This window comes from Sinocyclocheilus rhinocerous, unplaced genomic scaffold, assembly GCF_001515625.1.
Source record: "Sinocyclocheilus rhinocerous isolate Xijiao unplaced genomic scaffold, SAMN03320098_v1.1 scaffold541, whole genome shotgun sequence".
NCBI classification, from domain to species: domain Eukaryota; kingdom Metazoa; phylum Chordata; class Actinopteri; order Cypriniformes; family Cyprinidae; genus Sinocyclocheilus; species Sinocyclocheilus rhinocerous.
Genome location: NW_015658519.1, coordinates 2953720 through 2965402, shown reverse-complemented (window position 1 = coordinate 2965402; position 11683 = coordinate 2953720). Strand labels below are relative to the sequence as shown.

Genomic DNA, 11683 nt, shown 5'->3' with positions numbered 1-11683 from the left:
TCCTGTGTGGTGTCGGTCACCTCAGTGGAGCTCTCCTGCTCTTCCTCCCGCACTCGCTTGGGCACAGATGAGCCTGCTGTTGCTGACACTGACAGAAGAACAACATGCTAGTCAGAAACCTCATTAATAAAGGGAGTGCTGGAGAGGGAGGGGGATAGGTCAGTGAAAAATTTAGGAGAGTGTAAATCAGGGGTGGGCAAACTTGGCCCTTCCAGGTCACTTTCATTCAGAGTTTAGCTCCAACTCTATTTAAACACACCTGAACCAGCCAATCATTGTCTTCAAGACTACTAGAAAGCTACAGGCAGGTGAGTTTTATCAGGGTTGGATCACATCTCTGCAGGAAAGTGACCTGGAAGGGCCAAGTTTGCCCATCACTGGTGTAAATAAATAAAAATTAACAATATTAATACATATCAAATATCACATTGCTGTCTTTATAATATCATAGTTACTATTTTCTCCTAAAATATAAATGGGTCTTTTATTATCTGTTTGGCTAGTTAACATTATTTCTGACCTAAGCCAAAAAGCAACTTGATTTAATATTTTTTTCTATCGAATTAAATAAGTCAAGTAAGACTATGAACATGTATGACTGTAAACATGTATGAGTGTAAATTTTGTTACAATTTCTTCATGGTTCTTCGTACCTGTACCAAAGACAGCAGTGGAAGTGGACGACCTCTCCATCTGTGAGCTATGAACTGCCTCTATTATGGTCGTTGTTGGCTCCTGACTATTCTGCTGCTGAGTGGGCTGGACAAAGGCGGTGGCTTGGCTCTGCTGCAGGCTGAGAATTGGCTGTGTGGTCTGTATGTTAGGGCTGGTGGAACGCACTGAGCCGCTGGTGCTCCCGAAGACCATCACATGCTCCATTGTACCCTCTGTGGACTGGAGAGCTGATGGAACAAACCAATGACAACCAATTTACAACTTGTGGACTAATATAGATCCTATCAGATGTCAAAGCCTGAACTCCACCCATACCTTCCTGCGTTTCCACCTGTGTTGTGGGCATGACTGTGGCTGTGGGCGTAGTCATGGGAGCGGGTGTTATCATTGGGCGGATGCTTGCCCTAGGGGTGGACTTGCTCCCTGCGATTGGTGAAGGCTTGCTGGTGGCGGCAGCAACTGGTGTGGGCTTGATGTTAGCTGTGGGTGGCTCGGATGTACTGGCGCTGTTAACAGACGGAATATAGAGACAATATTTAACACCACTAGAATAAAAGACGCAGAAGTCTTGCACGTTCATGGAAAATAGTGCTTACTTCTGCAGTGCAAAATTAGTCGGATATAAACCATTACCTTCCTCTGTCAGCAGCAGGTGTGGGTTTGAGAGTGATCTGGCGAGCATCTGATGACCTCTGTGCCTCTTGAACCTAGAAGAGATCACAAGTACTTTGATGATCATATATTTACTTAAATCCTCTCATTCAGCAAATAAAGCTCAGGAAGTCTCGTCAGATATATAAAACATAACAGTAAAAACCCATGAATGCAAATAAAGTCACATAGTATTCATACATACGTTTCTACATACATAATACATAGTATTTCTACATAAATTTGTACAGAGTGCATTTGTGGTGCTGTACCTTGCTCTGGCCAGGCTCCTGAGCTTCATCTTTCTGATCTCCGTGTCTGTCCTGTTGCTCACGGAGTTCCCTCAGCTCTCTCTCCTGTCGGCTCCACCGGCCTTCATATTGGGAATTGAGTGCACTCATCCTCACCTCCAGCTCCTCTCTCTGCTGCTTCAGCTCCTCATTCTCTTTCGCCAACTGCTCCTTGGCACCTAAAACCCATTGGATATAGGGATGTTAGGATGTAGGACGTAACTAAAGGCCAACAGCCTCAAAACCATGATTTGCTACTTGCTAGGAAACGGAATGTGGCATTAAGTGAAAGGACATTTGCATCCTAAAGAGCACTTTATTGGGCAAAAATTTGCATATGCCCCTGCGTACAAGAGGAGTCAAATATTTCAGCCCAATTTACCACACAAAAGGAATACTGTAAATATTACAATTTAAATTTTTAATATGCATGCCAATTTTTAGAAGTACACAAGCTAACAAATGTAGAATGTAAACCACTCCTATTTAGATAAAACAAAAAGCATTTTTTCAATCTAAACATCACATACTACTGAAGAAATGGATTTGGTCATTTAAATGGCAAAAATGTATATGGTTCAGAATATTCAATCTTTTAAGGAATAGTTCACCCAAAAATGAAAATTCTGTCTTTAATTACTCACTCTCATGTCGTTCCAAACCTGTAAGACCTTCACTCATCTTCTGAACACAAATTAAGATATTTTTGATGAAATCCAAAAGCTTTCTGACCCTGCATAGACAGCAATGGAACTACCACGTACAAGGCCCTGAAAGTTAGTAAGGACATCATTAAAATAGTCCGTGTGACAGTGGTTCAACCTTAATTTTATGAAGCTACGAGAATAAATTTTGTGCGCAAAGGATAATGATTTATTCAACTATTTTTTCTCTTCCGTGTCAGTCTCCGGTGCACGTTCACAACAGTACCATGACGCATACGTGTGCATTCCTCTGCTTGCAAACAAGCCGCAGCGCATTGGGGTTCTACGTCAGAATGCCGGCTCCTGCATCAGCAGCACCACACGCATGCGTTGTGGTACTCTCGTAAATGGCAGCGGAGACTGACACGGAAGAGAAGAAATTGTTGAATTATTGTTTTCTTTGTGCAAAAAAACATATTCACAACAATACGGTTGAACCACTGATGTCACATGGACTATTTTAACAATGTCCTTACTACCTTTCCATTGCTGTCTAATGCAGGGTCAGAAAACTTTTGGATTTCATCAAAAATATCTTAATTTGTGTTCCAAAGATGAATGAAGGTTTTGGAACGACATGAGGGTAATTAATAACAGAATTTTCATTTTTGGGTGAACTAACTCTTTAAATTGTAAATAATGGTCATAATTTACTAGATGGACTAAACTGCTTTGGACCATAGGAGTATCAGCAGGATTAATGTGCTTGTCACGTGTTCAGGTTTACGAACTGTTGAGCTGGTTGATCTTCTGCTTGGCACCCATGAAGGCTTTCTTGGTCTTCTCCTCTTTATCAGCGATCTGCTGTCGGAGCTGCTCCTCCAGGTTACTCTTCTCCTGTAGCTCTGTTCTCAGACGGCTGAGCTCCGGCTGCACCTGTGCCAGCTGCTCCTGCAGGCTCTTCACCTCAGCTTCACGCTCCTGCACCGTCTGCACACACAAACATCACCACACGTGTTTTGAATGCACTGCTGACAATCTCATTGAGGTTGTTCTCTTCATCACTTTTATGAAGTCAACAAACACTTCATAAGCAACGATGAAGGAGAACCAGAAAAAAAACCTCTTTAAACTCTTTTCCAAAAAAGCTCACTAAAGCCCAACAAAACATTCATCTCACTCCATCAAACTGAGTTCTCACCTCACTGTCTCAATAGTAAATGAACAAATAACACTCCATTACTCTCTCACTTCCTGGAATAAACACTTTTATTACAGTTACATAATGTGAGCCAAACCAGAGAAGCCCACAATGACGATGTTTGTGACTGTGTGCTGTGTACTTTTACAGCACAAGACCAGACGTCCCAGTGCTTTGAGGGATTATACAACTGTGGCTCTGTAAAAGCAATCATTGTGAGGAAGCATTAATTGTTTGATTTGTATGTTGAAAGTTTTATTCTAATGCAGACGCAAAGGATTAGTTCACCCAAAAATGAAAGATTTAGCCTTTTATTCCCATATAAAAATGACCAACATACATAGAGCAGATCAAATATGGTAAACAGAAGCTCAAACCAATGAAGTTTGTTCTTGTGCTTCCACAGGAACCAGTAAGGTTTGTTCATGGTTGATCTTAGGGGTTTTGAATGCGTTTCAGACCTAATGAGGTCAAAACATACAGTAAGAGGCTAATATTCTACTAACATGCTCACTTGTGTTCATGCACTTGTAAAGCATGAATGCATGGCAATTCCTACTTGATCCAATAGAGGGATTCACATTTTTAGCCTTTCTGGGCACCAATGCAAGAAAGGATCATCTCGCATAATAGTTTGTTCCACCTATGGTTAGGTTTGTTTGTCAGAGCAGCACATGAAGCCATAAATGAGTACCTTCTGAATGCTGTCCAGCTGAGTTTCCAGTTCTGAGGTTCTGTTCTGTGTCTGACTCAGTGAGCTTTTCAGGTTTTGAATCTCCTGCACTGAGGCCTGACGGTCTTCCTGCTCCTGTGCTGGCTTAGAAGCAGCCTCTGCCACCATCTGTCAGAGAGATGTGACAAATTAATTCAGGATCTTTTCATTGGTTAAACTGGTAAAAATGAAAAAAGGAGAACCACCATATGTTGTGGTGTACCTTATCATGCTGTTCTTTGAGCTCTTCGTACTGGGTTTTGTAGCGACGGCCGATCTTCTTGACCTGCGTGATGGTTTTGACTTTCTCCTGGATGTCCACGGTCTTTGCCTCCAGCTCCTTCTTCAGATTGTCCCTTTCAGTGGTGACCTTCCCAAGGCTATCCTGCAGGTTCTGCACCTGGCTCTGAGCTGTGGTGATTGAAGCTTGGCTCCTGTTTGGTGGGCAGAGAATGAAGATTGTTCTGGTAAAACCAAACTAACAATAAAATCTCACATTTTAAAATGTTAAATGATTTAAACCAACTGCACACTGACCTGGCCACCTCATTCTTGAGTTTCCCCGTCTCCTCTGTGAGCTGCTGGATGCGTTTGAGATGGGTCTCCCTTTCAGAATGAAGCTTCTTAGTTTCCTCCTGATCGCTGTCCTTCTGCTGACTAAGCAGTTGCTGCATGACCAATTAAATCAAAGTGTTAAACACTGAGAACCATACTACCAGTCAAGTTTGACTGAATTAAACTGACCTAACATACTGGTGTTGTTTAATATAAGATTCTACATGTTACATTCAAGGTACAGAAATTCATGCGTGAGACCTGTGTTCGAGTCTTCAAGCGCTTGACGTCCTCCTCCAGGAGTCTCTTCTCAGCCTGTAACATGCCACTCTTCTCACTCAGCTCAGCATTGGAGTCCTGCAGGGGCTTGATGTCTGCTTCCAGCTTGCGCATCTACAACATCATATGACAATCAATGTCTTACATATAGTGTGTTATTCTTATATATAAAAACCTCCGACTCTAAAATCTGATTGGCCATGTCTGAAGCAAATATACAATATCTATGTATCACATATCTGATTATGTATAATGGTTGATGCACACTGTGTGCTCTTAAAGTCTTGCCTTTGCTTGAGTCTGTTGTAGTTCATGCTCCAGTCTGTTCTTCTCATTCTTCAGCATCTTGTTGGTCTCAGTCAGAGCACTCATACTCTCCATTCGCTTCATCATGTCTTCCTGCTGTGCCAAAGTCTTCGTTGTAACCTGCAGATTTGAGATGTTAACTGATTGCAAGAATATGCAATAATTTTCAAAATCAGATCAAGTTAGGTGAAGTGTTAAACATCTTGATGTTAAATACTTTCTCATAGGCATATATAATTATGCAGCAGCAATAAAATGTAATGTAAAAAAAAAAAAGAAATTTCTATAATATAAAATAAATAAATAAATATAAGCACTGTGGGAAAATAACATTGGCTTGAGTTTGTGGCAGAGCTATCTGTTTTTGTCCAACCAATAGCATATGCAGTGCAAGTTAAGGGAAAACTGTGCAAAAACACTTTTTAGGACCTGTAGTTTTTCTCTCTCTGCATTCAGGCTGTCCTGCAGTTCCTTCAGCTCTCCCTCCAGGTACTCCATGCGCTGTTTATAGCGCAGGGTCTCAACCTCAGCTACTTCCATCCGGGTCTCAACTATCTCCTTCTCCCGCCGTACAAACCTTTTGGGAAAGAAAGGCCACATCACTATTACCACTTAATGTAATTTTACATTTTAACAGCATGTTAACAGCATGTCATTCATTGAAAGCTTTCACCGATGAGGGTTTTACCTGAGAATGTCCAGGATCTGCTCATGAGATTTGCCTTCTTCATTTAGAGAGATGTTCAGACAGCTCTCTCTAGTGGTCTGCTGCTGGGTGGAGGCTGTTATCTTGCTGCTCAGGTTCTCCATCTGCTCATGGAGCATGGTGTTCTGCTTCTGCAGCTCCTCGGCTCTCTTTTGCTCTTTAGAAAGTTCTTCCTGAAGAGAAACAATGTAGAGGAATTCAATCAAGTAATAGCTCAACAAAGGCTATTATGCTAAAGAGATAATCCACCCAAAACTGAAAAATCTGTCATCATTTATTGAAGTCTTTCCAAACCTGTATGACTTTTAGTTCTGTGGAACGGACAATAAGATATTTTGAAGAATGTTGAGAACTCAGCAGTCTCAGTTCCAATTGACTTCCATTGTATAGACAAAAAATAAAATAAGGAAGTTGATGGGCACCAAAACTGTTTGGTTATCGACATTCCTTAAAAATATCTTTTGTGTTTAGCAGAAGAAAGAAATGCATACAGGTATTAAATTTATGATGATCTCTAAGACTCTCTAGCAACTGTATGCATCAGCCGGTTCTACCTTTGCCAACCACAAGATTTTACCTTCAGTTTCTTTTCTTGCTGTTGCCAGTCCACGCGGCCCTGACGCAGCTCAGATGCAGCTTTCTGAGCCTTCTCCTCAAGCTGCTTCATGGACTGTACTGACTGCTGTCCCTGTTTCTTGGCAGCCTGTAGGGCTTCTACATCTGCAGCATGAAGCATAAGCTCTCGCTCATATTTATTCTGAGCCTCTGCAGCCAGCTTAGCCTGAAACCGAAATAAGACACAGGTAAGTAAGCATCCAAGAAAATCAATGGATAGTTGTGAGAAAAAAACATTAGCTGACTTGATCCAGGAGTATCACGCCCACCTGTAGTTTGCTGTCCTGCATGGCTCTCTGCTCCTGGGCCACCGCTTCCGCAGCTCTCTGGAGGGCGTCCTGCAGCTCTGTCTGCATGTCTGTCATGCTCCTTTTCAGTTCCTTCACCTAAACAAATGGTTTTAATCTTCAGAACTTTCCTATTTAAAATAGCTACAAAAAACATGGATGTGCCATCCGTGAATTCCATACCCGTTCTTCAACGCTCTCCACAGCTTTCATCTTCTCCTCCTGGAGCTCCAGTTTTTCCTTTTCTGCTTCCACCAGCCGGGCTTCCAGCTGCTGGTTCAACTCCCGTGCTGTCTTCAGCTGGTTGTCAGTGGAGGTGCGTGCCTGCTCAGCCAACTGTAAGTGAAACACAGGGCAATTGTTTTTGTACTGTGGTCACTTATGACTTGCATTAAAAACAACTAAACAGGTTGAAGCAGATTAATACCTGCTTCTCTTTGTTTACAGACTCCTCCAAGCTGAGCACCATGGATCTGTACTGCTCTAGGTTGGTGGTGGTGCTCTTCAAACGCTCCTTCAGGTCAGAGCTCTGTTCTTCGGTCTGCTGTAGACGTGCACGGAGCTCATCCACCTCTTGTTGAGGAACACCAGGAGCTGAGACTGCGCATAACATGACCGTGAGTTACACAGCACTGGAAAATATGACACTCACAATTTCATCTTCTATGTTTACCTCTGGGTAATGTCCTAACAGGCTGCTTAAGCGCTGTGCTCTGGTTCTCGTTGTTCTTCAGTTGCTGTCTCATGGAGGTGACCTGCAGTTCAGCAGTTCTTAGCAGCTCTTTAGTCTTCTGATGTAGTGCTGTCTGAGTCTCCAACTGCTTCTTAGCCTCCAGCAGCTGAACCTAGTCGATAGAAATGAGAGAACTTAGTCTTTCAGGTGTAGACAGTTCCACCAACTAGTTGACAATTGTAAATTACCCTACTAAAAAGGAAGTGAATTTTACAAGCTTACATCTTGGTTGCGTTCCAGTGCGTGTCTCTGTTCCACTTCCTGTTCCAGCTTCTTCTTAAGCTGAACGATCTCTTTCTCCAAACGTTGAATCTGGTTGTTGTAGCGCTGCTTGGTCTCAGTCTCAGAGCGCTCCATGATAAGCTGTAACATAATGATTAAGTTAATAGGAAAAAGCCCAAAGATAAGAGTGCTTTGACAAAGTTGGTTGGGATATGTGGACAAACTGTACCTGAATGGATTTGAGGTTGGTAAGCAGGAGGCTCTGGCCTCGCTGCTCAGTCAGGATGGACTTTCTCTCCTGGGTCAGTCTGTTCTCCACCTGCTTCAAAATGTCTCTTTCCTTACGAATGTTCTCAACGCGCAACTGGCAGAGAGAGGGAAAAACAATCAGTGAAAACTGAATACCAGCTGAATAGTTTGCTGATAGTCCATTCAGTTTATTATACTTTCTTCTTACCTCAGCCATGGCTAGTTTCTCATTGGCCTCCCTTAGATCTTGAGTCATTGTGTGAATGATTTGCTCATGTCTCTGATGAGTGGCAGTCATCTTTTGATTCTTCTCACGTTGGGCTTCAATCTCTCGTCGAAAGGTATTCACATTTTCCTGAAGCATCTCATACCTGCCATGGACCAATTTAGATTTTAATTATTTAATTCTTTTTAAATGCGAGTTGGAATTTGGATTAAAACAAATATTCAAATTCAATTCAATTTGTATTTTGACATTCACCACTAATGCAGAGTTCACACTGCACGATTTTAGTCCGATTTTTCACTCGCCGACAGGATTTGCGAAATCGCCAACAAATGCCCGAAATCGGAGGCAAATCGGTGCTCGTTCACGCGAGTGACAATCACGCAGTGTGAATTATCAAAGACGCGATATGAGGGAATCGCCAACACGTCGCCCGCAAAATATTTGGCATGCTTTGCTCAGGTTAAACTGAGGTTAAAACATTGAAATCCAACTTAAATTTATATTGCAATGTGAGATATTTCAGGCAAATTGTGCTCACCGTTTGAAGGCGAATTCCAGCTGAGAGGAAAGTTTAGCTTTTTGTGAAAGCAGATCAGACACTTGACCACGAAGCCTCTCAATCTGTTCATTCAGAAGCTTGTCGTTTTCTGCCTTCTCCTTTTTATATGTTGTAAAGGCATCATTAAGCTGTGAGAAGAAACCATTCAAGTTTAATGCTTAATACTGAATGTTCAAATGAGATTTGTGCTTCAGAGTCATTTTTAGGGAATATTTCACTCAAAAATGAAAATTTTAATAATTTACTCAAATTTGTCATTCCAAACCTGTAAGACTTACTTCCATAGAACACAAAAAGAGCAGTCTAGAACAATGTTTATGCTCCTCTTTTCCATTCAACAAAAGCATACAGGCTTGGAATAAAATGACATTTCATTTTTTAGCTTAACCTTTTAAAAGAGAACCAATATGTCAATATGTCTAACCAAAACCAAAAGTCAATGTCTAACCTGTTTAAGTGCTGCTTTAGCCTGAGTTGCCTGGACAGATTCTGCAGCTGCAGCCCTCAGAGGTGTAGCTCTGGTGGCCATGGGTCCTGGCCTGCTGGAAGTGGTGGATTGAGACCCAGCCTCTGAACCTGAACACAATCACAGGGAAATTAGTTACTTAAGATAACACTTGGGTTAAAAGCCATAAAAAGAGAGACTGCTTTGTCTAAGGGTGTACTCACACTAGGCGTTTTGAACCGTCCCCGAGCGCGTTTGACCCCCAAAGCCCGGTTTGTTTGACTAGTGTGATCGCGGCACGGTTCGTTTAGCCAGCCCTGGTTCACTTGGAAGAGGTGGGCCAGACCACGGTTCAGTGGGCTCGGGCACGTTACGCATGTAGTGTGAGCGCTAACCGCGCCGGAGCACGGAACTTCTGATACATGCAGTATACGATTGCATGAACATTTCTGAGCGGCAAAAGTGATAGATCTGTTAAGCAATATATTGTGAGAGGGTCGTGTGTCACCGCTTCCCAAAGACTCAAAATAATAAACCACAAAGTTAACAAAATGATGCACTTCACTGTGCTGAGCGAGAGCGCTTCTCTAATGCCTTCACGTGCTATCAAAAACTGCTATTTCCCACGTATGAAGTCGTGACTACGAGCTCGTTGCATTCAAGTGATTTGTTGTCTGAAAGAATAAAATGCAGAATATTACATTGCTTGATAACCATAAACATTCACTGCGCTAGATAGCTTGATACGATTCTGGAATTTCGGTCAAATACATGCTTATTTCACTGTTTATAATACATACAATATGCTTCAAATGCCTATATATAAATAGGCACTACTTTAAGGACAAGACAAGGTGATGTAGCTGTTGTTTAAAAAAAAAAAAGAAGAAGAAGAATAAAGAATAGCATTGACAGCAGCAATCGTTGTCCCCTCCAATATGTTTAAAGTTTATGGCCCGCCTAACTCGGAAACTCGAGTATCAAAATAATCTCAGAGTAGTAAATACAACTTGAGAGGCCATTCATGTCCAATTTCTGATTAGAAAACTCGTGTTTACGATAATTCCGAAAGCACGTGAAGGCAGCATAGGCGTGCTCCAGCCCCGAACGTAAGGTGCAATGTGAGTGCAGGCCAGCGGGGGAGTGGGGAGGGGGTATAATCACGCTCGGGCTCGATTCAAGGCAACCGTGCCTAGTGTGAGTACACCCTAAAGGGTAAATTTTCACCCTGTGGTGGAAGCTCGACTCCAGCTGTCTGCAACAGGATACGGTACATGTCTCGTTGCCGGGTGGCAGAGTCAGCCAGCTGCTTCTGGTGGTTTAGCTGTTCCTTGATCTGCTCCAGCTCCTTCTGAACCTTCTCTAGACTCTGCTCCAACTCTGTTTGCCTGAGAGAGTATGTTTTTTTTTACTGATTTTGTGCTTTACTGATGTATGTGCTGGAAGACCTTCTCTAAGATGAGCACTAATGTAAGGTAGATGGTCAGTACCTGGCAGTCTTGGCCTGGTTCTGGTCCCTCTCTCTCTGCTCTTCCAGATCTCTGATCTGGGCCAGCATGTTCTGGTTCTGCTGCTGAAGCTCTTGGACGCTGCGGAAAGCCACCTGACGTGAGCCCTGGACCTCAGAGCTGCTGCTCACAGCTGAGCTCACATCCTCACGCACCACCTGATTACCACGTGCTTCCTCCACCTCCACCAGCAGCACACATACCTGAATCATGAAATAAAAATGTGGAAACGTATGTAGATTGTCATAAGAATTACAGTGCTGTCTGAGGCTAAGACTAGGTGTTAATAGGGGTGTGCGATATTGAAACAGACAATATTGACAATATTGTGACTAAAATGTAACTCACAATATTAACTTACTCATTTTATACACATTTCTAATTAGGGCTGCTCGATTATGACAAAAATCATAATCATGATCATTTTGGTCAATATTGTAATCACAATTATTTAAAACGATTATTAGTGGGCCATATGACCAAAACTTTATATGAAAGATTTATTTAAAGATAGTGATATCAAATATATATTTTCTGTAAATAAGGTTGCTATGACATCTACATTATAGAGACCAGCGAAATGTCACAATTCTCAATACCACAGCAGAATACCAGAGTAACTAATATTAGTTAAAAAAACAACAAAAAAAGGTACTCAAAATTATTGAAAATAATTAAACTGTAATACAAAAGCAAAAGAATACAATATAATACAAATATACAAATGAAAAACTGTGCTTTAATTTTTTTTTAATGCAAGTCTGCGGGTGGGTGGCGGGCGGATAATTTGAAGCAGCGGACTCGGGTGAAGTTTGAG

General features: G+C 42.0%; 1 protein-coding gene across 1 annotated transcript in view; it reads right to left on the bottom strand.

Annotated features, from left to right (window-relative positions):
* The window catches only part of LOC107722541 (nucleoprotein TPR-like), a 28299-nt gene that overhangs the window by 8384 nt on the left and 8232 nt on the right, over positions 1-11683 (bottom strand). Inside the window, exons 14-38 of the mRNA XM_016530916.1 lie at positions 10849-11069; positions 10586-10746; positions 9362-9489; positions 8893-9041; positions 8334-8496; positions 8106-8240; positions 7877-8017; positions 7595-7766; positions 7349-7521; positions 7105-7257; positions 6904-7020; positions 6597-6800; positions 6002-6192; positions 5743-5890; positions 5296-5433; positions 4990-5121; positions 4711-4841; positions 4397-4607; positions 4156-4302; positions 3052-3250; positions 1599-1795; positions 1309-1382; positions 991-1181; positions 654-902; positions 1-88 (exon numbers count right to left, since the gene is read on the bottom strand). Coding sequence (XP_016386402.1) covers positions 1-88; positions 654-902; positions 991-1181; positions 1309-1382; positions 1599-1795; positions 3052-3250; positions 4156-4302; positions 4397-4607; positions 4711-4841; positions 4990-5121; positions 5296-5433; positions 5743-5890; positions 6002-6192; positions 6597-6800; positions 6904-7020; positions 7105-7257; positions 7349-7521; positions 7595-7766; positions 7877-8017; positions 8106-8240; positions 8334-8496; positions 8893-9041; positions 9362-9489; positions 10586-10746; positions 10849-11069 — 4013 coding nt within the window. The remainder of the gene's footprint in view (positions 89-653; positions 903-990; positions 1182-1308; positions 1383-1598; positions 1796-3051; positions 3251-4155; positions 4303-4396; positions 4608-4710; positions 4842-4989; positions 5122-5295; positions 5434-5742; positions 5891-6001; positions 6193-6596; positions 6801-6903; positions 7021-7104; positions 7258-7348; positions 7522-7594; positions 7767-7876; positions 8018-8105; positions 8241-8333; positions 8497-8892; positions 9042-9361; positions 9490-10585; positions 10747-10848; positions 11070-11683) is intronic.